At 54.2% G+C, this 24,507-nt stretch overlaps 1 protein-coding gene across 1 annotated transcript in view; it reads left to right on the plus strand.

The window, feature by feature from the left end:
- The window catches only part of CNTFR (ciliary neurotrophic factor receptor), a gene marked incomplete at both ends in the record, with an annotated part of 85,733 nt that overhangs the window by 13,341 nt on the left and 47,885 nt on the right, over positions 1–24,507 (plus strand). Inside the window, one exon of the mRNA XM_082013680.1 lies at positions 14,626–14,856. Coding sequence (XP_081869806.1) covers positions 14,626–14,856 — 231 coding nt within the window. The remainder of the gene's footprint in view (positions 1–14,625; positions 14,857–24,507) is intronic.

Below are 24,507 nucleotides of genomic sequence, written 5' to 3' on the forward strand. Positions count from 1 at the left end.
ACCAGGAGATTCAGCTATTGAAGCGTGGAACCTCCATGTGCTCCCTTTGCTCCCAGCTCCCCTGTCTGAGTGCAGCAGCAACAAAGAAGTGCTGTTTTAGGAGGTGTATATGTGCCTTGTCCCCAAGAAATTTGCAGGGGGCTGGATCAGTCACTTGAGTGTGGAGGTGTCTACCCTATCTGAGCAAGATACCCAGTAGTCAGCCGTTCCTTGTGATGGTGAGCCTTCCTTCCATGTGAGGTTGTCCATCTCACTCCATAACCTGGGCAAGTCTTTTCCGCTGAGTTCTGTGGGTCCATGGGCTTTTGCATCCATGATGCATTTATTTCTCCATATTTCTGCAATTACATTCTTGGAAGCTCCAGAGAGATGGCCGTGGGCATCCTTCTGTTGAGCCATGGGTAGGACTTTAGGATATAAACCCAGAAGGAAAACTTCAGGATTCAGGTAGGCAGATTTAATGCCATTACTTTCTTCATCCTTCCCTAAATCACAGCTCCAGAATGAAGGCCACATACCAAGAGCCACCAAGAGCGCATCCCAGCTTTTTTAACGTGTTACGTGGTGTTGCAAACCTGTCTCCAAGTGAATATTGAACCGTCCTCCACAAGCTGAGTATCTTTAATTCATATTGTGGTCTGGCCCAGCAGCTCCCAAGCCTGTCCTTGCACAGCACATGCCAGCAGGTCCCAGTCAGGCTGTGTCCACATGCTGGGAGCCCTGGGCTCTGGAGGACTTTCTCTCCCACACAACACACGTGCATGGCTGGCTTGCCAGGCTGCTGGGAAAGCAGTGCCAGGGCTGGAAGAGGGGCGGGAGGTGGATGTTGGCAGGTAGAGACGTTTGAGACAAACCCGTTGGGCTGTAGCATGAGGGATTAGTTAGATATGGGCTGCTAGCTGATTTAATTGTGTTTTGTTTCCTGCAGTGAGTTTGGGCCATTTTTCTTAACTTGCTTAGCCCTGAGGAGTTTTTTAGTATAACCAGTATTTACAGAAGGCTTTTCACTTTGCTCCTTCAGGGGGAATCACCAATGTACACCACAGCAGCCATTTCATAGCCTCACAAGCCACCGCTGCAGTGTCCGAGTGCTAGCATCCTGGGGGATATACGGGGATTCAAGATGGATAAAAAGCCACCAGCGCAAATGAATTCTGTTCTTTGGGTGTTTGTATTTCAGCAAGGGCCAGGAGAGGCAAACTATACCCTGGCGTCGATGTACTGGGTGCCAGAGGACCACAGGGGAGATGCAAAATCAGAGCGTAGCTCTGATGCAGACAACTTGCACACCCTTGGGTGTCATTTAATCTGCTTCGGGGACTTCAGTTCTGTCTGCAAGGTGGGGAGAGTGATGCTCCCTTTGTTTGTCTCATCTGTTTGAGTTGTCCGTTCGTTGCGGAGAGAGCTGCCTCTTGCTGGGTGCCGGCACAGAGCAGAGGGTGACAGGGTGCCCGTGCTCTGGAGGCTGCAGGCAGCGCGGCAGCGTGAGTGCTGGGGAAGAGCCGCCTCCATTCCCTGCGCCGGGACCCCGTGCTTCCCCGACGGGCATCTCCACTGGGAAGTGAAGCGCTTGCTGCCAGTCTGTCCCAAGCAGAGCTGTCGGGGAATATCCTCAGGGGAGCCATTTTCTGTTGGAAAATGAAACCCCATCCACATCCAAACGTTTTACAAAATTTCTCTGGTGAGAGGGAAGCTGCAGGATGAGGGGAAGGGCTGCAGTATGTCTTTTTGGTATCTTTCAGAAACAGTTAGGCTTTTCACTTCAAATGGACACCCCCCTCCCCCGACAAAAGGGTTGCAAAGCCTTTTGTACAACAGTGTGGTAGTTTTGAAAAAAAAACTTAAAAATATGAAACCCCTTGGTTTCCTTCTGAAGAAAGAACCATCCTCTTTTTTTTTTTTTGTTCTCTTTAAAGGAGAATTTTTGGAAGTTTGGGCTTTTGCCCTGATGGGGCCAGAGCAGCGTTTCCAACTTCATGGCATCCTGAGCTTGCCCTGGCCGTGCCAGAGCAGTGAGGGGCTGCGAGCACCGGAGCCCGAAGGAGCCAGAGCATCTCCTCCAGCCCGTCCCCACGCAGGCGGCCGCTCTCCCTGTCGCCGTCCTCCCGCAAGCCAGCAGCCACTCTCCCTGGGTGGGCTGCAAAGCATCCTCTTTTTGCTCTGCTTCAGTTTGTTTTCTATTCATGGCCTCAAGCCGGAGGTAGGGGAAGAGCTGCTTGCTGCCTGTAGCTGCTTTCCATACGTGCGTGCATAGATTTGCACTGATTTTCTCTCCTTACTTGTATTGGAGAGTATATACTTTCTTGTATTCCCCCTCCCACAGGCAGTGTGTGTGGTTGTTTGCAGGCTCCTGCCTGTGGGCAGTTTCCTCCTCCTCCTTACTACCATTCACTCCCTCATCCCTTCTCTTCCTCCCTCCTGAAAGAGACAGCCTCTCACAGCCGACTCATTTCAGAGATGTTTTTTCGCTGCCGAAGCCAAGATTCTTCTCTCTCCCACCACGCTTAGTCTGGAAGTGGGAGGGGGAAGCAGGTTTTCGGGTTGTTTTTTGGTTTTCTTTTTTCAACAATAAATAATTTCAGCTTGCTGAAGAGGCAGGAGAGCAAAGCCTGCGTTAGGCTACATTGAAATACTCCATTTGTTCTTGGAGTCTTTCTCCCCTCTCCAGAAAGCTTCCTCTAGTGTTTAATTTTAAAGCAAGTCACTATTATTTTTTGTTCTCTTACTTTCCGGAAGAGATTCCCATATTATTTCAGCTTGCCTGGAGATTTACACACATGCTAGAACTTCTTCCTTTGGCTTTTCTTTCCTCTTTGCTTTCTTTTTGTCGGGGTTAAAAGCCCCAAGTCAGCAAGGTACTTAAACGCATGCTGAAAGTTAAGGGCTCGCCTAAGTGCTTTGCTGACTTGGGGCCAAATATGTTTTCTCAAGTCCTTTAAATGCTTCAGAACCTGAATTCAAAACATTTTACCGAAATTCCAGAATTCAAGCATCTCTTGCGCTAATATTAGTTGTAATTCAGTAGTGCCTTCAGATAACTGGAGCTCTAGAAGTGGTGAGCTTCTGTATAATCTTACCTTCAGAAAGCATGCTTCCCTAAAATCTTCTGCTGCTTCAAACCCAAGAGCTCTCCAGAGAGCTGAGCACGTTTATTTGTATTTCAGTCAATGAACATAACTGGCCTTTTAGCTGTTGTTTTGCAATAAGACACTCAAAGCTTTTAAGTGTTGAAATTTAGGAAATAATGGGCAATTAGTTCAAATCATACTGAATGAATGTCTGCTCCTGAACTAACATTTGCACATCATCCCCAACACAGGGAAGAAAAAAAAGCCCACCAACTTGAGGGCTCTCAGAAACAGCAGCATCAGTCACTGGAGGTTGGGAGGTGGTCTGGAAGGTGGGCTGAGCTCCCGTTGCGCAGACCCTGAGGGCAGCGCTGCTCTCTGCTTTCGAGAGTTCAGTCAAATGGGTGGCAATAAAAGCGGCAGCGAGAGGGAATAGCGGTGGGTTGACGAGCAGGAAGGGCTCCGTGGAGGAGGAGGTGTTTCCAGAAACAGGCAGCCAGCGTCAAAGAGAAACTACGGGGCGGTTGTTACGGGCTCTGCATGATGAACCCGGGGGCCTCTGCCACCAGCCAGCCGATGAGGGCTGCTTGGAAATGCCCAGCTGCTGGGTGAAGGGCATCTTCTTCAGAGCTTTTGGAACGGGTGCTGGACACCGGTTCTTCAAGGCACCAGCGATGGAGCAGGACCAGGCAGGAGATGGCTTAGTTAACATCCCTCTGAGGAGCTGCATGCGCCCTCCCCTGAAAGCACTCTGTGCTGCTGCTGGGAATGGGAGACCAGCTGGAAGCTCCCAGCTTACTGTCCTCATCCTAAGGCTTTCTCTTCAGAGGTGGTATGATCGCTGTGTGAGCTTCTACCCTGTGCTTTGTAGGGATATGTGTGTGCTTCTGCACAAGGCAGGCAAAGCCTCTGCCCGTATGCCCCAAAGCATCATGTGTGTGCAGCCTCCTGCTGTCTTGTAGACGTGCTTCGTGAGCTGAGCAGAAGCCATTTGGGGACGACGATACTGCAGCCATGTCATCTATGCCCCAGATACACCTTCCAGCGCATAACCAGAAACCCAGCCTCACTCATTCCCCGGCTGGAGCCTGCTCCCAAGCTCTGCTTCAGATCTGGGAGCTCTGTGCCAGGGTCCTGTCATGGTCTGCCATGCTTCTTTAGCTATACTCAGGGATTTATCTTGATGTCTCTGGTAGAAATAACGTGCTTTCCGGTGTGCCATGGGTTTGATATGTTGCCATCTTTCACCCCAGAGGTGTTTGCACCCAGCAGATGCTCTGTGTGACTGTCAGGCTACAGCTCCACAGCTGTGCCACAGCTCAGCACACGCTGGTGATCGTTTTCAGGCTTGGCTTTGCTTGAGGATCCTTTGGAGTGAAAGGCATGAAATACAAATGTAGTATTTTGTTATTGCTGAGGCATATCCTGAGACCTTGGCTTAATTGTTAATACAGCCCCTGATGGGCAGAGTAGATGCTTGTCTTATTATTAATATTACCTTGAAGTCATCACCAGGCTCCAGAAGTGCAAGTGTTACTTGGAGAAGTGAGTGATGGTGGCTGAGTCAAAAAAAAAATTACTTGGGAATATGCTTCCCATTTTGTCAGCACCTATTCTTCCCACCCTCTGTTCGCCATGGTGGGCTGGCAGCAGCTCAGTTCTTCTGTTATCCCATAGCCACATGCATAAAGAAAAGTCTTGGTGTTGGTGCAGGGGGAAGAAGGCTCTTTCTTGGGAAGAAACAAGTCCTGGGGTCTAACCTCCGATGGATGTAGGGGTGGAGGAAAAGGTATTGGTGTTTCTGTTGAGAGATTCTGGGCACAGGACATCACTGGGAATATTTCAGAGCTGCCCTGTGTCTCAGTGCTGCAGGTTGCACTCTGGCTTTGATTTCTAAATCTAGCCTGGGCAATGCCTTTGAGTCCTGGACCCTGTACCTCCTCCTTGCCAGGGCTGGGTCACACGGAGGAGGATGAACCTCCCATACCTGTGGTTAAGAAAGCAGAGGAGTTTTTCCATCCTTGGGCCACAGAAGTTCATGTGTTTAGTTGCAGTGGTCCCAGATTCAAGCCCAGCTGCTGCCGATCCACCCAGGGGTGTGAGCGTTACGTCTGTAAGCGACAAGCCACTGGCCTACAGCAGGCAAAACCCAAGCCAACAGACAGACAGAAAGAGCCTGAGGGGCTGAATTTTAGAGCTATTAAATGATTAAATGCAAGGGAAAAAAAAGTTAATTTAACATCGCGGTTGTGATTTTACACACCCAAGAGCCTGGAAATTGAGAGCTCTGCTTCTCACACAGGGATCGTAACTTGGCACTGCACAGATTGTACAGTATGTAAAATTAGACTGGAGAAATAGTAAATATGCTGCAGGGACCAATACTGTCTTGGCAGAAGGAGGATGGACTGAGTGGGACCCAACAGGTCTTTTATGCCTCTGACTTCCATAATTCTGTGCTAATAAAAAAAATATTGCACAACGCCTGATGCTAATCTGCAGCCTTGAGTGGGGTGAAGCAGGAGCCGCGTTGTTAAGTGAACAAGTAGCGGTTGCCCCTGGTGTATTCGTGCGGAGGAAGGCTGTTGTTTGAGGATGGGCACATGGGCCTTGGCAAACAGTGGTGGGGAAGTGTACGCTGTGCACCGGGCTTAAAAGGCAGGCTGCGGTCAGCGGGGTGTGAGGTGCCCCGATGTCTCTATCCAGCGCTGGCCCCCTCCCCAAAGCTGGGTAAATACAGACGTCTTCACGCTGTTGCTGGACCACAGTGAGCTCTTCTTGTGTTTACGGCTGTGATTTGGGCACCTAATTCCGAATTGTATTGATTTCTCCTTAAATGGCATTGAAAAGCCTGATCTAAGCACTCTTTTGTGGCCTAGAGTTATTTGCCCTGTCTGCATGAAAACGCAGGACCAGGAAACAAGCCTTTAATTCAGCTGCGGTGCTAACACCAGTCACCTGGCAGCCAAGGGCGAAGGCACAAGTGAGCCTGGCTTGGAGGATATCGGTGGGATTTTTCTGCTGTGTGCTGGTTCCTGTTAGTGCCACTCGTCTCCCTCTGGTCCTCCAACACCTTCTCCTCCATATCATCCCACCCCACGTGCTGGAGCAGCCACAATCTAGATGCAGGGGGGTGGAGGAGTTGCTGCTTCACCAGGCAACTGCTCTTCCTCAAGACGGGTCATCTCAAATTGATTTTGCAAGGGAGACAAGTGGGCAAGGGCATCCAGCCTTCCCTTTGCCTTGGGATGAAAATGGTGTCAGAGCCAAGCCTGTCCTGGCCAGGAAAGCACTTGGAGTCCCAGCACACAGGCATTTTTGGACCAGAAGAGCTAGAACATCCAAGTGAAGGTCTCACCAAGGTCTCCTGCTGGAAAACAGGTCAACACATGAACTCAGGTCCCCTCCTGGGATGCAAGAGCAAAGTCTCCTGGGGAAAAAAGCCAAGATCACCAACCCAACAGCATGCAGACCTCCCTGCTGCAGAGCAGGTGAGACAGAAAAGCAGAAGTAGCAGCAGAGGCACATATTCTCCCGGTCCGGCACATGGCAACACAAGACGAGGTATGCAACCATTGCAGATGGGTACACACCAGCATTAGCACCTTCTGGCAGTGTTCAGTCCTGCCCCAAAGTCATGGAAAAGGGCAGCCTCTTTGGGGTCTTCTACCCATGCATGTCTGGAGAGACCCTGTTACCAAGGCAGGATGGACTTCGTTGCTGTTCCCAGGTTTGTTTGTCCTCCATGGCTGGGGACAAGTTGGTGTTGGGGCAGCACGCTGCTGTACAGCCCCTGCTGCTCCCAACAAGAGCTGAGTGTGATGGCACGTGGGGAAACAAGTCTGCCTCTGACATGGAGCCTTTCTGGCTTGCAGTGAGGAGCACTGCCAGCGTGATGCTCCAGGCTGATGTGGTTTGGCAGGTCTAAAGAACTGCGAGAGAGGCTCCATCCCAACACGGGGCTGCCAAAAATGCATCAAGACCAGTAGGAGACACGGACATAGAGTCTTGTCCTGGCACAGGAGGGCATGCTCTGCCTTGGTGAGGGTCAAAGCCGTTGGTTCAGCCAGTCTAACAGTGTGATATAAGCAGAAAAATGATGCTGAAGTTACTCGTCTGCTAAGGCAGCTTCCCCTATCCTGCTGCCATGTCTCCCAGCCAGGGCTCAGCATGGGACCACAGCCCACAAAGCACAGGGAGCTGCCGCATCCCTTGAGGCTGAGCCAGTGCTGCAGCAAGGACTTGGCCCTCGCTTCTGCTGCGAGTTTGTGTTGCTTCTGCTCCCAGCAGTGGGTTTCTGTTCTGTGGTTTCCCACTGGCTTTAGAACTGCATTTTCTCCCCAGGAGGGTGCTTATGTCCTGCCACTGCATAGCCTTCTTGAGGCCCATGCACAAGCCGTGCAAGTGCCACCATTCTGACTGTGCCACCATCCCAGCTGTGCCACCTGGAGCTCAGTCCCAGGGACAGCATGCCAAGCCGGTAGCAGAGCAGGCATCACACCTCCCCACCGCTGGACCATTGGGTCCAGGAGGGAGCCTGTGGCGTGGATTAGCATTTGTGACAATGGCATATTTGATTGCAAAAGCGTGCCTTCATCCTCAGAATGTCCCAGTAGATACTGCATTAAATTTCATGGAAGAAGCATCAGCCTCCTGCAGCTGAGTGGCTAAAAGGGCCACGAAGGCCCTTTTCACCCTGCGATGGACATCCCTATCTGTGTCTGGGGTATGGCTGCAGAGGGAGGTGCACTCAGCTGCAGAGCAATGGTGGGAGGTCAGGCTGCTGCAAAGCTGGATGAGAGCTTCCTCGGGGGCAGCAGGGCTTTGCTACCCCTCACGGGACGTTTTGTGGTCACATCCAAGCCAAGAGAAGAGGCTCTTCTGCCCTGGAGCTTGCCCTGAGCTGAGCACGTTGGAGGGGAAAAGTGCCTCCTTTACAGCACCCCTGAAGTAACCCAAGGTCTGCTTCCAGGCTGGCGTGGAGTGGTTGAGTACAAGTCCTTTAGCACCCACCTGTTATCTCTTAATTAAAGTTTCTTGCTAATTATTTTTTCTTGTCAAGAGAGCAAAGCTGCTGACTCTGGGGATTTACCAAAGTAGAGCAAACAAACGTGAGCACTCCTTGCTGCAGTTCTTCATTAATGGAGAAAATTAACTTGGAACGGTCCATATCTTTGGCTACATCAATGACACTTAATTACGCCTGTTTCCTTACAAAGATGTATCTAGTTTTAAATCACTCGTGGAAGAACTGCCTCCTTAAGCATGAAATTCCTTCTCCTTGAAGGGAAGGTTTCTGCTGGCAGCAAAAGCTGTGCAAAGACTAGGCGGCATCAGAGGGAATAGATGTGAGGAGATCAAAGATGGGGTGTGCTGCAGGAAGCTGGTGTCGGGAAACCTTCTACAGGACCAGGGGCTGTTTCGTCTCAAGAAGGACAGACCTCAGTGCTGTGAAGCTGCAGATGGGAGCAAGACCACAAGCATCCCTTGGGCATGGTCAGTGATGCCCATACTGGCCAGCACGGGTGCACGAGCAGGAGAGAAGCCACAGAATTGTGCCACTGCTCTGAGACCCAGACCCAGTGGTCAGGAACGTCCTCCTCCATGCAGGAAGGATGATGGAGATGGCCAAGCCACCTCTTCCCCAGGCACCGGCACATGAGTCACTGCTGCAAGGAGGCAGGACAGCCTGGGACAGAGCTGAGCAGAGGCGCTTGCAGCCGTGTCCAGCCAAGGTGGGGATCAGTGCTACCCTCCTTCCCTCCCCACGCTGGATGGGCTGTTTCCCCTCGCCGTCCCCACCCTCTGAGGCTCCCCGCTCATCTCCTGTGGGCTTATTAATTTCACTTACCGTGGGAAGTTGCAGGGTGCAAGACCTCGCCGGTTTATCTGCTTGGAAAGCTCTCGGCATAGCCCTGGCACTGTGTAAATATTAAATGTATAAATTATGAATACATACACAGAGAGCTAATTAGCTGCTGAGATAGTAGGCTGGCTGGCTGCTTAGCTCTGGGAGGGACCTATGAAGTCTAATGGGGGTGATGTGAAGGCCCCCGTGTCTGACGGCATATATGTAATTCTCCATCCCACTGCAGCAGCGCTCCATGACCTGTCAGGGTAAGTGGGGACATGTTCTTTCTCGCTGCCTCAGTTTCCCCATCTGCAAAAGAGGGGCAGAGCCAGAGGCTGTGCATCCTGCAGAGAAGAGTGCTTGTGTCTGTCCCCAGAAAAGCTTCGGTGCCTTCCTTTTGCTCTTGCTCTGCTTACACTAGCCACAACCCAGCGGTGCATTTGGTCAGGGGGCTCCAGGGGGAACAGTTGGCCCCATCCACCTGCAAATCACTGTGACAGCGAGGACAGTTTTGGCCCCCACGAGTACATGCTGGAGTTTTGCTCCCAACAGACCCTGTCACAAAGAGCCCCATTGAGGGGCTGCGGTGCCGGGAATGCAAACCATCTTACCATCTTCCTCTGCTCACTGTTCAAAAGACCCCTCGAGCATCTGGGCACAGACCCCCAGGGCCACATCTATGGCACGGCTCCATGCATGTTGCGTAGGGCAGTGCCCAGCAGCACACTTGCCCGTGCTGGCAGAGTGGGAGCCGCAGTGGGAGCAGAGGGAGAGCAGCCAGGGGAGGTGGAGGGTCTCAAGAGGAGTTTTGCTCCTTCCCAGCATGGTGCATGCCACGGCAGCCCTCGAGTTTGCAGGATTTCCCTGTGTTCTTGCCCTTGCAGTCTTGAGGCAGGTCAATATTCATTAAGAAGGAAAATGAGGATGATGTTTCTGTTGAGGAGCTCCAGCTGAGCAGGGTGGGTTTGGGAAGCATCAAACATGTTCCTGTGGGCCCTGTGTCTCAGCTGCTTCGTCTCATCTTCCCTCTGTGTCCCTCAGTTGGACTCCTGTCCCGTTGGTCGCTGTTGCATTGCAGTTGCGCCATCGAGTTATCATCTGTCATCTCTAGGAGGGCAGCTCGCAGCTCATTTCACCAAGCTGCCTCAGGTCCACTGCTGGGAGCTGTGTGTGTCAGTCCCACGGGTGACTCCCATTTTCCCTCCTCTGCAGCTTTGCAGGGCTGCGGGTAAAGCTGTAATTTCTGCCCTTGTTAAGCCATCACCATGTCTCCTCTCTAGCTCCAGGACTTCATGTCATAAGCCGTGCTGTGCCTGGCTGGTGTGCTGTGCAGCAGCAGAGAGTGTGGCACTTGGTGGGGTTGGATGCTCAGAGACATGGTACTGGTTGGGTTGCAGGTTCACAACCTTTCCATCACGTCTCCTTCACCCTTTGGAGAAGCAGGGTGGTGTAGGGACAGGGCAGCATCTCTAAGTATCCCTTCTAGCCAATGATCACAGCAGTGTTGGTGGGAAGGGATCTTCGGAGGTGTCTAGTCCAGTGTCCCACTCAGAAAAGAGCTATCCTCAACAGCAGACCAGATCAGCCATGGCTTTGTCAAGAGCCCTGACAACCTCCGAAGATGGAAATCACTCCCCTCTGTGGGTACCTGTCCCAGCGGTGCCACCACCCTCCTGGAGTAAAATTTTCCTCCATATCCAGCTTGAACCTCCTGAGCTGCAGCCCCTGGCTGTTGGTCCTCATTCTGCTCATGTCACCAGTCAATGTCCATCCAGCAGGACTGGCCCTGCACCGCAGGCACCGCCATCTTGGTCATTGATCCCATGTGTTACTAGTGATGTGATGACCAGGAGAGTGCACAAACCTCCCTCCCTTCGTGGGTGGGCTGGGGGGGTGTCCTGCCCATACCCAGCCTGTGGAAAGTGGAGGCTCCCATTAAAAGCTCTGGTCAGCCTTGCCCATCCCCATCCTAAAGCAGAAATGGTGTCTGCAGCACAAGACTGGACTGCTCCGGTGTTGGGACAAGGGGCTGTCCCCATGGTGCCCCCTTCCCAAAGGGGCTGCCACATGTTTGCACGACATTGTAGTTGGGTGGGACTCCCACACCTGACACAGGGCAGGAGGGATGTTGGGACCTGTCTCAGCTCCAGTAACAGCCTCAGCAAACACGGCTGGGAGAAACACCTCCTCTGAAGCTGTGCCTTGGGTTTCTCCTTCGTCAGGGGCCTTAAATCATTGCCTTGGAAAGGAGCATTGCTTTCAAAGACCTGTCTTCCAGGAATGGCTCCCTCAGCCCTTCTGGATGAATGCCAATGTGTTTGCACTGTATTTAAGGACAAATAGGAAATAATTCAAGGTGCCTTTCCCCCTTCCTAGCTCAGTCCTGCTGCCACCAGACAAGATCTCAGCCACAGTCCTGAGAAGCAGAGCTGGTCACCCCAGAGCTTTCCCCCACTCTCAAACCTTCCCTGGGTCTAGGCACCGGGCAGGGAGGAGACAGGCAAGGCAGGCAGCTCTGTGGGCCCATTGCTGCACTGAGCCTTTCTCCATGCAAGGCTGGTGGGTGTTGCAGCATCTCCAGTGTCTCTGCCAAGCAGATCCCCAAGTGTAAGGCCAGGAGCCTTTTGTGAGCCAGCAGGAAAGGGAAAGAGCAAATGTCTTTACCTTATGCAATAGAGGAAATTAGAGGGGAACTTGAGTGAGGTGCTGAGACTCTTACTTTATCTCTGTTTTCTGTATCTGTCCATCCACGCATCTGCTTAGTCATCTATCCATCCATCCATCCATCCATCCATCCATCCATCCATCCATCCATCCATCCATCCATCCATCCATCCACCTCCACAGCCATTCAGACAGCCAACCATCCACCCAACACCACTATGATTCATTGGTCCTTCCATCCCTCCCTCCACCCATGCACCCATCTGTCCACCCATCCCGCTGTCCACATATGCAGCCAGCCAGCTGCTTATATGCTTATCCCTCCATCCTCTACACGCTTCTGCATCCCTATATATGCCCATCTATCTATCCATCCATCCATCCATCCACTTGCACAGTCATCCATCCTTTCATCTTCACACACTTCCCTCCATCCCATCTGTGCCCATCCAGGCGGCTGTCCATCTGTCTGTGATCACACACATTCATTCATCCATCCATTCACCCATCTATCTTCTTCCACAATTCTGTCTATCTGCCTGTTTATCTGGGCCCATTCCAGCTACCACTCCTCACACAGATGCCTCAGCTTAGATGTTCTCCTCTCTTTCTGCCTGTCAGTATATGCTCTAAGCTTTTCCAAGACACTTGAAACACCCTTGTCTGATCAGCGCAGTTTCTCAAAGGTCCCCATCCTTGGCTAATGTCTGAGATGATCCTGGGGCATCTCACCAGCATCTTTCTTACTCACTACAACCCATTTTTTACCTGTCTTTTCTTATCACCCCCTTTCCCAGCAGGGAAACAGCATCCCCAAAGTTGCTATTTCCCTGTCAGAAGTAGGTGTCCTGACAAACCATCTGCAGGAGGACTTAGAGCTGCCAAGGGACTCCTCCAGGGCCGGCTTCACCCTGGGGTCCTCTCCTTTGCAGATGGGCTCAGGCTGTGGGCTTTCACGCAAGGAATGGCTGGATCATGCCCATGTAGTCCCACCTATCAACAGGACCTAGGAGCTGATGTCTAGAGAGAGCAGAAAGAGCAGGACAAGCACAGGGGTGCTTCTCTCCTCCCTCCCCACCACCAGCTGCCTGCATCCTCCCCGGGCTCACTGGGCAGCTCAGGGTTTTACCGCCCTGGGTGGTATCTTCTGCTATGGATTCATTTAATCACCGTTTTCCCCCAAATGTTGACATCCACAGCATCTGTCGGACATGGTTGTCTGTAATTTAATCACACTTTGTGCAAAAAAGCACTTTCTTTTGCTTGTTTTCATTTGCTGCACCTTATTTTATTAGGAGAAAGAGGAAGCGGTGAAAGAGGAAGCGGTCCTTCTCTATTCGTCCTTTCCGTGTCACTCATCATTGCTTAGGTGTCCATCACGTCTCTGCTCAGTTGTCTCCTTTTACAGATGAAGGGATCAAGTCTGCTAAGCCATCCTTGTGCGGGGGCTGTTTCCAGCCTTTGCTATTCCCCTTTCCTTTCCCTGCTCTGTTTTCAGATGAGCTGTACTCCTGATGGCACAGGGACAGATTTGTGTGTGGCTTTCAGGGTACAGCGCTTTCCGTTTTGTTCTCAGTCCCTTTCTGAACAATTCCTAGCGTTGAGTTCATGGTTTTGGTCACCACTGAGCTGCTATTTTTGGGGAGGTGAGCATGATGACTGCAAGATATGTTTCCATGGAGGCTGCAGCTCATTGGAGCTGTGAGTGCATAGGGGAAGCAAGGCTTCATTTTCCCTGTGTGGACCCCTGTGCTTTTATCGACACGGTGTTAACTGCATGGTGGGTCTGTAGTGTGATGTCCTTCTGCAACGCTTTTGCACCCAGATGTAATTTGGCTGCCCTGGCAGCCTCAGCAGCACACTGTCTCTCCTCACTGCCTCGAGCCCTTTTCCCTGTGAGTTATGAGGGTGTTGGGCAGCTCTGATCCAGCGCTGATCTCTGCTGAACTTCACTGGTGACGTCTTCTACTGCCACCTCCAATGGCTTGTTCTCACCTTTGGTCTCCTGACCTTTACCTGCTATAAATCTTTCCAAGGACTTTCCTCGTGTGTCAGGGCTGCTTGGTTTCCTTGGCAGGCACCTTGTCAAATGTGTTTTTGAAACCCGGGAGTATTTTGAGAACTGAAGCACGCTCGTCTGTGCACAGAGGCTTGATGAAGCCTTGAAGGAACCTCATCCCCTGCTCACCCGCCTGTCCTGCTTCACCCCGTGTCATGCACACACACACGGTTTTATCCTTGCCACACACAGCTCAGCACAGCCAGTGTAGCAACACAGGAAAGATTCAATTGCTAAGGATCATTAATGAACGTCAGCTCGAGCTCCTGTCCAGAAACCTGAGAAAATTCAATTAGGCAGCTGGTGCCCAATGAGCTGTATTGCCCCACTTGCAAGATGTTAAGTCAAACAGCTCAGCAAGGCATCATGTTATTGCAGGGAGAGAAGAAAAGCCAAGCAGGGACACAAACAGCATAGCATGTAGCAAGCAGCTGCCCCTTTCCGAAGCACGGCATGGTTAGGTTGCAGTCTTCCCATCTGATTTCCTGGGCACTGCTACCTGCTTCCCACCTCTGCTAGTAAGTAACTCGAGTTTGCTGGTGACAAGTCCTGGGGCTCTGTCACCGTTCTGCTAGGAATTTCCGATGTGTGCACTTGGTTTACATCCTGCAACAAGCCACGTAGATACAAGGGTGGCAATGACTGGCTGGTGTGGGCACCTGCCTGTGCTGTGGGGCATTTGGCTGGTGCAGCCCTGACATGTCTCCTCTAAGTAAAGGTCAGAGGAAGGCATCTTGTGAGACAGAGGTGGTCCATGAGTCCTTATCTCCTGGTCCTTGCCAGCGGATTCACTCTGAGGTTAAAATAAAACGTTATCAGAGCCAGGAAGAGAACTTAGGCTTCCCTGGCCACCAACACACTGTCAGTCTGTGCCCCAGTCCTTCCCCCGCTTCCTATACAAGTGATGGTAAGATGCTGTTTCCAAGGCAGCCCTGCCCATGGGCCTCTGAGCTCACCTGGTTTTCCTCTCTTCCTCCTCACAGACAGCCACATCCAGTATGAGCGGGTAGGTGCAGATGTGACCATGAAGTGTGGCTCCATGGACTGGGATGCGGCCGTGACCTGGACAGCCAATGGCACCGACATCGATGAGTCCCACCTCAACGGTTCCTACCTGATCCTGAAGAATGTCGACCTGACGCAGAGCGGCCGGTACTCCTGCTACGAGGGCTCCTCCTGGCACCTTGAATACCAGACCTGCCTGAGGGTGGGAAGTGAGTACCCGGCGTGTGACATCGCGGGGGGGACAAAGCCATGCTCTCTGCTCCCATATTGACCCCTCACAGACCGTGCCAGCCTCTGTACTCTCTATACATACAGTCGCCTGCTGCACCCCACCGTAGGAGCTCCCCAGAATGCTGGAATCAGCCCTCCCTGCCCCAAACTTCGCATCAAAGCCGGTAGATTAAATGATGCCCCAAGAATAATTTGGGAAGGGATGTTGTTTCTCCATCCAGCCCAGTGCCATGACCACTATCTGTGCAGGTGGAAAGAGTTGGGGCTGAGCTGTTAGAGGGGGTTGCAGCTGGGAAGAAGTACTGGCTGGGGTTACTGCAACACGGTTGTTTCAGAGGAGCCCCCAAAAGGTGCTGGCGGTTGCTGTGTGCTTGTAGGGCCCCTGTGTACAGGCGTGTTGGAGGACAGAAAAATCCCAGGATTTTGCATATCTTAAGTGCGAGATGCGCTGATTCACGGGTCTCTGTGCGGGAGATAAGAGTTGCGCTGTATGTCACACAAAGCTGCGGGCTGACAGCAGCTGCGTGTTCGGTGGGCTGCTCTGTTTGTACAGCTGACAGCAACTGTGTATTTTGCGGTACGGAATCTGCAAGCGTCAGCGGTGGGTGTCTGGGCGCACCAGCCGACATGGCTGGCTGCGGATGCTGCGAGGGAGCCGGCCCAGCTGGGGATGCGTCGTGTAGGTGGCCATATGACTCCAGGCTTGGAGGACACGCCAAAGCCTTCCTCTGCTCTTTGTCTCACCTTCCACACCTTTCATCAGAGCCGGGGTGGCATTTGCATCCTAGACTGTGGTCCAGGGGCAGAGGGTCACAGGAGGACCAGCCGTGGCCGGCGTAAGCCCTGCAAATCAGGCAGGAGGGGCTCGGTGCACCTGTAGGTCAGACTGAAGAAAACCAAGTTTTGGGGATGTGGCACGGTGTCCAAGTCATGGTTTAGGGTCTGCTGGCACATGCTCCAAAGGCAAGGGGTGCCGGAAGAAACTGAAAAGCAACATGAGAAGCAGACAAGGGGGGAGCAGTCAACGTAGGGCAGGGGCTACAGCAGCGAGTAGGTGTTGGGACTGGGAGCACGGCAGGCAAAAAGGCAGCAGCAGATCAGCCAGGGGCCTCTCAGCCACGCTGTCGGGTGAAGAGGTGCTCACGGGTATTTCGGAGGCAGGGAAGGCAGGAGCTGGGTGCAGCACAGGCAGCAGCAGCAGCAGCAGCAGGAGGCGGCTGTGTGGCTCCTCTGCTTGGGTATGTGCTCGCCAGGTCCCATCTGGGGAGAGGTCCCAGGCCATGCCAGTGCAGAGGGGGCTGCAACCCAGATCTGGAGGAAACGAGGGGACTGGGGAAGGGGCTGCAACTTCCAACCACCTCCTCTGCAGCTGTGGCATCGCTGTGACTTTGCAATGGCTCTTCCATCTGCTAAACACCTCGCTAATAGTAATCCCTGTCAATCCACTCAGGGACCCCTGGGAATTGCTCAGCGTTAGAGCCCAAATCCTGCTGTTTCCTATTACTGCATGTTCCCATTTGCTGGCAGCTCACAGCCCCCATGAGCACCAGACAGCTGAGGAGCACGGTCAGACACCGCCGGGGCCACCGGAGAGGGTGACAAGTAAATAAGCAAATGCCCGGTCTTGTTAATGCAATTAAGTATGCAAGGAACTAATCAGGTGAGATGCTTTTAGTGGTAATTAATTTAATTGCCTGGATTTTAATTCAATGTTCTCCACAAGGTTTCTTTTCCCAGTGCTGCCACCCCCAGGCCCTGCCTGTACCCCCCCCCGCCAACTTTCTTGCCTGTACGGGGCGCGATTGATTGCGCTGGAGGTGCACAGGCTGCTTGTGGGTTTGGGAGCATCCCAGGAGGGGATGGGGATGGAGATGGGGATAGGGATAGATGGAGATGGCTGGCTCGCGGGAGGTTTGCAGCCTGGCCTTGTGGCAGCATCCCTGCTGTGGCTGAGTGTAATTGGAGCCTTCACTTGGGATCTGAGGGATCCCAAACCTGGGATTTTGGGCACCCAAACCTGGGATTTTGAGGGATCTTGGATTTGTTTCATTTCAGTTGGACTGGAAGTTAAATGAAAACAGGCCTGTGCCTGCATTTTCCCCTCTTACTGAGGCAACAAAAAAGATGACAGCAGCAGGAGTGAGGGTCCGGGGGCTGCACGGATCTGGGGATCTTGTTAAATAAAGGATGGTACTGGGAGCGTGCCCCCCGGGCGGGGCGGGGGTGAGGGATGCGGGGGGGGAGCAGAGCAGTGCCAGGACTGACAAAGAGTGTCGATGAGCAAAGCAAGCTCCATCGCGGGGGTCGGCACGCACAGGCATAAAGGGAGACCTGCCAGGAGTCAAGCTGAGCAAGACCTTGCAGGGGAAATGAAAAGAGGGGTTAGCCATATAAATACAGAGCAAACAAGGAGAGAAGAGCGGAGCTGGCTACGCTGCCAGTTTCGCAGGAGGTTAAAGGTAAGCTCGGCAGAGCCCGGTACCGAATGAACCCCGCCGGGTCTAAGCGGCAATGCTGAGAGCAAGGGCAGCTCAGGCTGGGGGAGAGGAAGGAGGATAAAACCTGGAGACGGTCCTCCACCATAGAGGTACCTTCAAAGAAAATGATGCATTGAAGGCTTAGGGAGCACCTCATCCCCAGGTGAGGACATCTCCTGTTCATTAGCAAGGCTCATTAGCAGCCAAGAGGATACTGGCGGTGCCCAGTGCTGTGGGGAGAGGTGACGTGTCCGCTCTGCTTGAGAGGAGGAAAAATCCCAGTCGGACAGCCTGACCCCACAGCACAGCGAAGCCGCAGGGCAGGCTTGGAAGGGGGAACAATTAAAGACATGGAGACAAACGGAAAATGGGAGAAAAATATAAGGGGGACTTGCCAGGGATATATCACACCCGATTAACCTGATAGCTCTCTTTGATAAGAGAACTGATTTCCTAAGCCCAGAAATGTGGTCGATGTAATCTGTCTTGACTTCAGTGAAGTATTTGCTATGATGCCACATGGGAAATTATGAGTTAAACCAGAGAAAATGTGGATTAGTATGAGAGTTGGAACATGGCTTAGGAAATGGCTAAAGGGGATCAGATTGTGCTGAAAGGGGAGCTGCTGGGAGGGATGGGGGGAGCTTCAGCATCAGCCTTCAGATCTCTTGGTGGTGTTTCCCATAATGGCTCTGGCCCAGAAGGAGCTGGGAGCTCCAGTGGGACATGCCAGTGGCTGCAGAAGGACCCCAGGATTTCTGGGGTGGGGATGTCATGCTGGAGAGGCCAGGATGCTGCATAAAGAAGCATGAAGAAGGTGTCTCATTGATACACTTCGGCACATGGCAGGAGGACACAGGTAGCTCAGCTGGTCCTTGGGGTGGGATTTGACACCCAAGTCCACATCGTGGGGGACACATCCAGGAGCCCAGTAGCACCCAGGGAAGTGCAGATGGGGTAACTAAGCTGTCTTGTCCACTGCAGAGGTGGGGACACTGGTGCATATACAATGAGGGCAGCGTGCATCCAGGATGGGATGAGCAGGGATGGAGGAGAGGGAGGCCCCACAGACTTGCTTATCCCTGAGGGTCCCGGATCACCCATCTCCAGGGCGTGAATCATCCTGAGCACAAACCAGCCCAGGGGAAGGGGGCACTTCTCCAGGGCAGCCTCTTCCAGGGGACTTCAGGCAGCGACGTGTTGCTTGATCTCCTTTTTTTCAGGCAGCTGAGCATGGGGCGAAGCACAGGAGAGCAACCAGAATTCTCTATATTTATCTCCAATGGGGGATCATCTGCCCTGCAGCCTGGAGAGCAGCAGATGCCCAAGCGAGGCCACAGGCAGGGGCTGGGGTTTTTTGCACGCCGGACATCCCGGAGCTGAGCACCAGGAGCAGGCAGGAGGGAGGGGAAGGCTCCAGGTACCAGAAGTGTGGCGTCGGGCTCCCGGCTGTCCCCGCGAGCCACAGCTCTGCGTTTGGAAACACACGGCTGGAGGGCCCAGGGATGGATATAACAAAAAGACATTGGGAAATAATGCACTCTTGAGGTTTGGCACACGGCTCCGTGCATTACAGAATGTTATAAAAATACTGCTAATGGGCCAGAGAGGAGTGGAAACGCGCGGCGGAAAGGCTGCCAGAAGCTGGAGAGCGCACATGGGAGCGGGGAGGCCTTGTGTGCAAAGAGGGGAGGGAGGGAGGCAGCCAGGGCGGGCGTCTGTCCTTCCGTTCCCATCCCTCCGTCCCTTTCTGACCTGCTTATCTCCATCCTGACCTGGTGGCTCTGCCCACTTGCATCTCTCCTTTTGCCCCTCTGCCCGGCTTTGGGGATGCCCAGGCGATGCTGCCAGCGGTGCTGGGATGCCCGCAGCGATGGGGCCTGCGTGAGAGAGAAAGTACAGCAAAATCCCCTCCAGCAGGAGGGACTCAGGTCAGGATGCAGGCAGTGGAGTTGCCCTCCGCGTCACAGTGGTGGCACAGAGGCTCGTAGCCCAGTGCCAGCCCCAGCCCTGCCCCACGGCATCGCTGCCTCCCGGGCAGTGGTGGGAAAGGGACTGGCAGAGGGCAAGCGGCTCCAAGCTGGCCTCCTTCCTCCATGTCTGTCACTGCAGTGGCTGGCGAGAGAAAGGGGAAAAAACATGCGGTTTGACGGAAAACGACATGGAAAAACAACCAAATTAACAGAAAAACAAACAAAGCAAAACCAGAGAGAGGGAGGGGGGAAGGGGCAAAGCAACAGGAACCACATGTGAGCAGGGAGGCCGGGAGAGCCTGAGTGTGTTCTCTGGCCTGATTAGCAAACGATCAAACGTCGGCCACTAATAAATAATCAGAGCCTCCCTTTTCTCTGCCTTAGAAGTCCCTTTCCTCCCAGCTGGGCTCCAGCTGCAACTGGAGGGCTGGACTGCAGTTTGGGTTGTTTTTTTTTTTTTATTGTTTTTACAACTTTTTGTCTTTTTCACCCATGCAAAACAAAGAAGGTAACACCGTCTCCGTGTAAGACGTGCACCTCCAGCTCCCCAGGAGAGGAATGGAACACCAGGGCAGGCGTGAGCATCCCACGATGGACATGGGCTAGACGGTGGCGGAAGGCAATGCCAGTCTGCCCGGCTGCCTACATATGTTGGTTTGGTGCAAAAAACTGCAGGAGGGCACTGACAACATGCTGGCTTGGGAAAACAGAAGTTTAGATGGCTCCAGCAGCCGGCAGCAAGGACGACTGCCTCGGAGCAGCGTGCTGCCAGTCAGGCCAGTGCTCCTGCCGCTGGTGCAGATGCTGGTGGAGAAGCACAGGCTTGGGGTCAGCACGTGGAGATATTTCCCTGCTCGTGTCCAGCGATCTGTGACGCAGGACTTGGGGTTTTTTTTTTTTAAAAGCCCTTATGATGGATTTTTCCCCTATGAACTTACCCAATCCCTTCCTGCGGCCATGTAAACTGAGGCTATTTCAAGAGCAGCAAGCTAATCATGACTGCGACCATTCCCAGGCACCAGGGCCAGCTGGCAGGAAGCAGTGCCCACCCCTGCGATTCATCCCTCTCACCCTCCAAATGTCGTCCTGCCCCTTGAGGACAGCCCCACACAAGGTCAGCCCCAAGGCTGTGCCCAAGCAGCGCTTGGGACAGGACTGCATTAACCTGGACCAAACCTATGGCAGGGATGGAGCTAGTAAATTTATGTATGTGGCTGCTGATGTTCCAGCGTCGCGAGATGCACCTCAAAGCTGTTGGGTTTATTATTATTATTACTTCTTATTATTCGAGAGTGCCTTGTTCATCGAAATTCAGCTTTGTTTCACGAGGCACGCATGCTCTCCAGTTGCTTCCTTTCCATGCCGAGCTGTTTGTTCGCCGCTGGGAAAACTCAACAGACGAACTTTGCTGCCTGTGCCCAGATTTCAGGTCTTGGCCCAGCGGGGAGCTGGAAAGGCATGCTGGGTAACGATATGCAAATTGGCATCCCTACTTTTTAAGGAGAAGGCCAAAAACCACCCACCCAAAAACCCCACTACGCTCCCAAATGCAATTAGTCCTAATTGAACTGGGAGCCGGGCTAGAAAAACAAACACGTTCGCAGGCAGCGGGCGACCTTTCTGCCCCGTCCGGCGGGATGCACGCTGCCGTGCCGCGGCGGGAAGGGCTGAATGAAGCGGTGCCCCGTGGCCTGCGTGTGCGCACGCTCGCGCCCGCGCGCGCCCGCGCCCCGCTGCGTTCCTCCCGCCCTTCCCCTTGCCGGGCTGGGCAGCCTGCCCAGCTGCAGCATAGCAGAGTGATGCTTCTTTGGCTCGCTACGTAAAATATGATAATCTGGGGCAGCCGGTGTCAGAAACAATAAAAATATCCCCTCTCCCATCTTTGCGGCACCCCCCCTTCGCGTGGGGGGAGCCAGGGGCGGCAAGGAGCGCGTGGCAGCGGGGGCGAGCGGAGCGGCACGTGGCATTTATTAGGTGCGGCGGCACGGGACGGCAGCACCGGCGGCTCTGCCCCGGCCCCAGCGATGCTGTGGCCTGCAGAGCCCCCGCCCGAGGGAACAGCATGCCCAGGAGGTGGCCAGCGCGTGCGGCGTCCCGTGTCCCGTGGCAGGTCCTGGCTGGCACCTGCAGGGACGTAGCCCCGTGTTGTGGTTTAACACTTGACCCCACCAGCTGATGAGCTCTGGCCGGGCTGGGTGCTATGGAAAGCTCGTAGAAAACGCAGGCTCTTCGCCTGAGTCGCGGCAGGAGCGTCGCCTGGCATGAGGCCACCAAGAAGCAGAGAAGGTGGTCACCCCCTCGCCAGTCCACTCCCCATGGTGGAGGTGGGGGAGTCCTGGGGCCGCTGGTGACCAGCCAGAGCCAGGGATGGAGCATCCATCAGAGAGAGTGTGCTCTTAGGTGCTAGAACCCACTTGCCAAGCACCCAGTGGGGTCCAAAGCTTTGGACCTACGCGTGAAATGAGCCCAAAGGCTCCCTGTGCAACCCCTCCGGCAGCGGGGCTGGGGACAGGCTCATGGGCTAGAGAAGAGGAAAAAGGTCTTTGGAGCTTGGCAACTTTCTGGGAAACCTTCCTCCTCCTCACCTAGTACAAATGCCGAAGGCTGCGTGCTACGCCAGCTTCCCGTTTCCTGGGCGGATGGCAGTGCAGCCTCCTCCCGCTCTCCTGAGGTTTGTTTCTCCTCCTTAACATGACAAAAACAGCCCCGTAACTAAAGAAGCCCAAGTCCAGTCTCAACAGCTTCCCACAGCCCCTGCTCCCCGTGCTGGGACTTGGGCATGCCGGGGGCTGGGAGGACAAGGTCTCCTTGCCCGCTGGCTGGGACGGTGCATGCCGGGGGGAGCGGAGGGGACACGCTCTGGCGGCACGGCACTCGTGTTTGCACTGGCCTCTGCGCCAGGAAGGATTTCGGCTTGGCCGCTCCTAAGTGCCCCTTGTCAAAATATTTGGCGCGAGCTTCCTGCCGCTCGCCGGCGGTGGGTCCCCGGCTCCGAATGTGCTGGGAGGGGAGGGACCGGCCGGGATGTTGCCACCTCCTGTCACCACAGCCGTGGGGCAGAGGGCAAAGGGGTCGATGGTCCTCGTGCGGATGCTGCTTTTCCTTCTCCACCCAGTGCTCCGCACGGCTGTGGCACTTAAGGAAAATCACAGCCTGCTTCCGAGACGATGCTGGAAGAAGAAATTCCACCACTGTCACCAGCACAGGGCACAGCTCTTGTCTGTCACCGGCCACACGTGCCCGTGCCTGCAGGGACCCAGGCCAGGCAGTCCCCCCGGGGATGAGAAGACCCTGTGGTGGGAACTCTCTGCAGCCCCATTCCTCCTGCCTGGAAGGAGAGGAAATGGCAGACAGCAACAAATCCTCATCTTTTCCCAGCTCCTAGTGTTTCTCCATCCCTCTCTGAAATTGCGGGCGGCGGCTGGGAGCCGCAGCAGGGCCCAGGCAGGCAGTGAGGGCTCGGCTGAGGGCTCAGCGGGGTCAGGGCAGGATCCAGTGTACTTCGGCGTGAAAGACGTTGTCATTAGCTGTGTTTTCCCAAGCCGGTGCGTCTGCTGTAAATAATTTAGCAGTGTAAATGTGTGCTAACAGCAGGCCAAGGCGGGGAGGAGAGGAGAGGGAGGAGAGTCTTGGGTCTGGAAAGCAGGGAAGGGCACTGAGAGTAAAGTGAGATTATTTTCCTCCCGTTAGCAGGACGGGGTGGTGTCTCCCCGCCGGAAAAGGAGTCAGAGGGTTCCCATGCCTGATGGATCCCTTCTCTCCCCAGTCCCCTCCCGAGCTGTCAGCATCAGTACCAGAGGCAACTGCAGGACAATTTCCAGTTGCTCTTGCTCCAAGCACTTTAATGCTGTTTAAACAATTATGCAGTTGATAAATTTTGACAAGAAGAGATAGAAATAGCCTGGGAGAGCCACGCAGTAGAAATGCTCTAAACAGATGTCCCTTTTCTTCCACTCCTCTGCTCCCTGGGGGTCTTTATCATTTGCTGCCAACTAAACAAGACAGTGTTTTCTTGAGTTGGGATGGTGGGGAGGGGGAGAAAAATGCCTTATTAAAATGGTTTATGAGACTGTCCCTAGGGTGACGGCTGCTTGCTTTCTCTCCAGGATGGTCTTCCCTACACCGACAGGAGCTGTGCGCAGCCTGCCGAGCGCGGATGTGGCTAACGGCGAGCCGTTCGTCGCTCTCCCCGATGGCTCGCTGGGTACCAGCCTGGGCAGCCTGACTGATGCAGGGGCGGGAGAGAGGCGCGGGGCATTTGCCAAAAGCAAGCAAAATTCGGTCTCGCTCCAGGGGCGTGAAGAGCTGCAGGGCTGGGGCACAGTGGAGGCAGCAGGCCGGAGGGGGCTCCCGGCGCTGTGGTTTGCCCCAAGTGAGAGACGTGGAGGACAGAGCGACCATGAGACCAGGGCTGGACGGGAGTCATGTCCACAGCAGAAGCTTGATGTCCTGTGTGGCTGAGCTTGGACGTGTGGGGAGAAGAGGTGGATGCTGCTGTCCATCTCTGGAGGCCAGGACATGACTCAACAGGCCGTGCCAGAAAACCATGGGGAGATTTGGAGTCAGAGCTGAGACTTTGCTATTTGCTCGGGTTGGGCTGCCTTGGCTGAGGACACCCCAATTCAGTGCATGTTCCATAAGGAGCAGCCTTGCATGGTGGGGGGTGTCACGTGCCGGGGCTGTGCGTGCCCTGCCCTTTTGGTCAGGGGACAAAGCCCAGGGCTGCGAGCAGCTCTCTGCCCTTCTGCTGCTTTCGGGGTGCTGTGCGACCTGTACTGGTTGGAGCCAGTGCCCGGCGTCTCCAGCAGGCTGGAGCCAGGGAGCTGTGAAATACGTTGCGTCTATGGCGAACGGGCTGGGGTTCGTTGTCTGTTGCCGTCTTTGGGGTCGACGCGAGGCTGTTCACTTTTTCGGGGAATGGCTGCCTCGCTGAACCCCTGCCTCTGACGGTGGGGACACGCTGCTGGTGTGTCCCAACATGCGCTTCTCCCAGAGGAGTGCCCCGGGCGGCTTGTGCTCCCGAAGCCACCCCTGCAGTGAGGCAAGAGCCCAGAGCACCCAGCGCAGTGCAGCGTGGGCACTTCTCTGAGCAGAGAGCGGAGGCTGCTGCGCACGGAGGTGCCCGTGCAGGTGTGTCCGCGGGGGTGTTGGTGCTCCGGGGCGCGACGACCTGCCCACG

The sequence above is a fragment of the Phaethon aethereus genome (assembly GCF_964289735.1).
Source record: "Phaethon aethereus genome assembly, chromosome: Z".
In the NCBI taxonomy this organism is placed as follows: Eukaryota; Metazoa; Chordata; class Aves; order Phaethontiformes; family Phaethontidae; genus Phaethon; species Phaethon aethereus.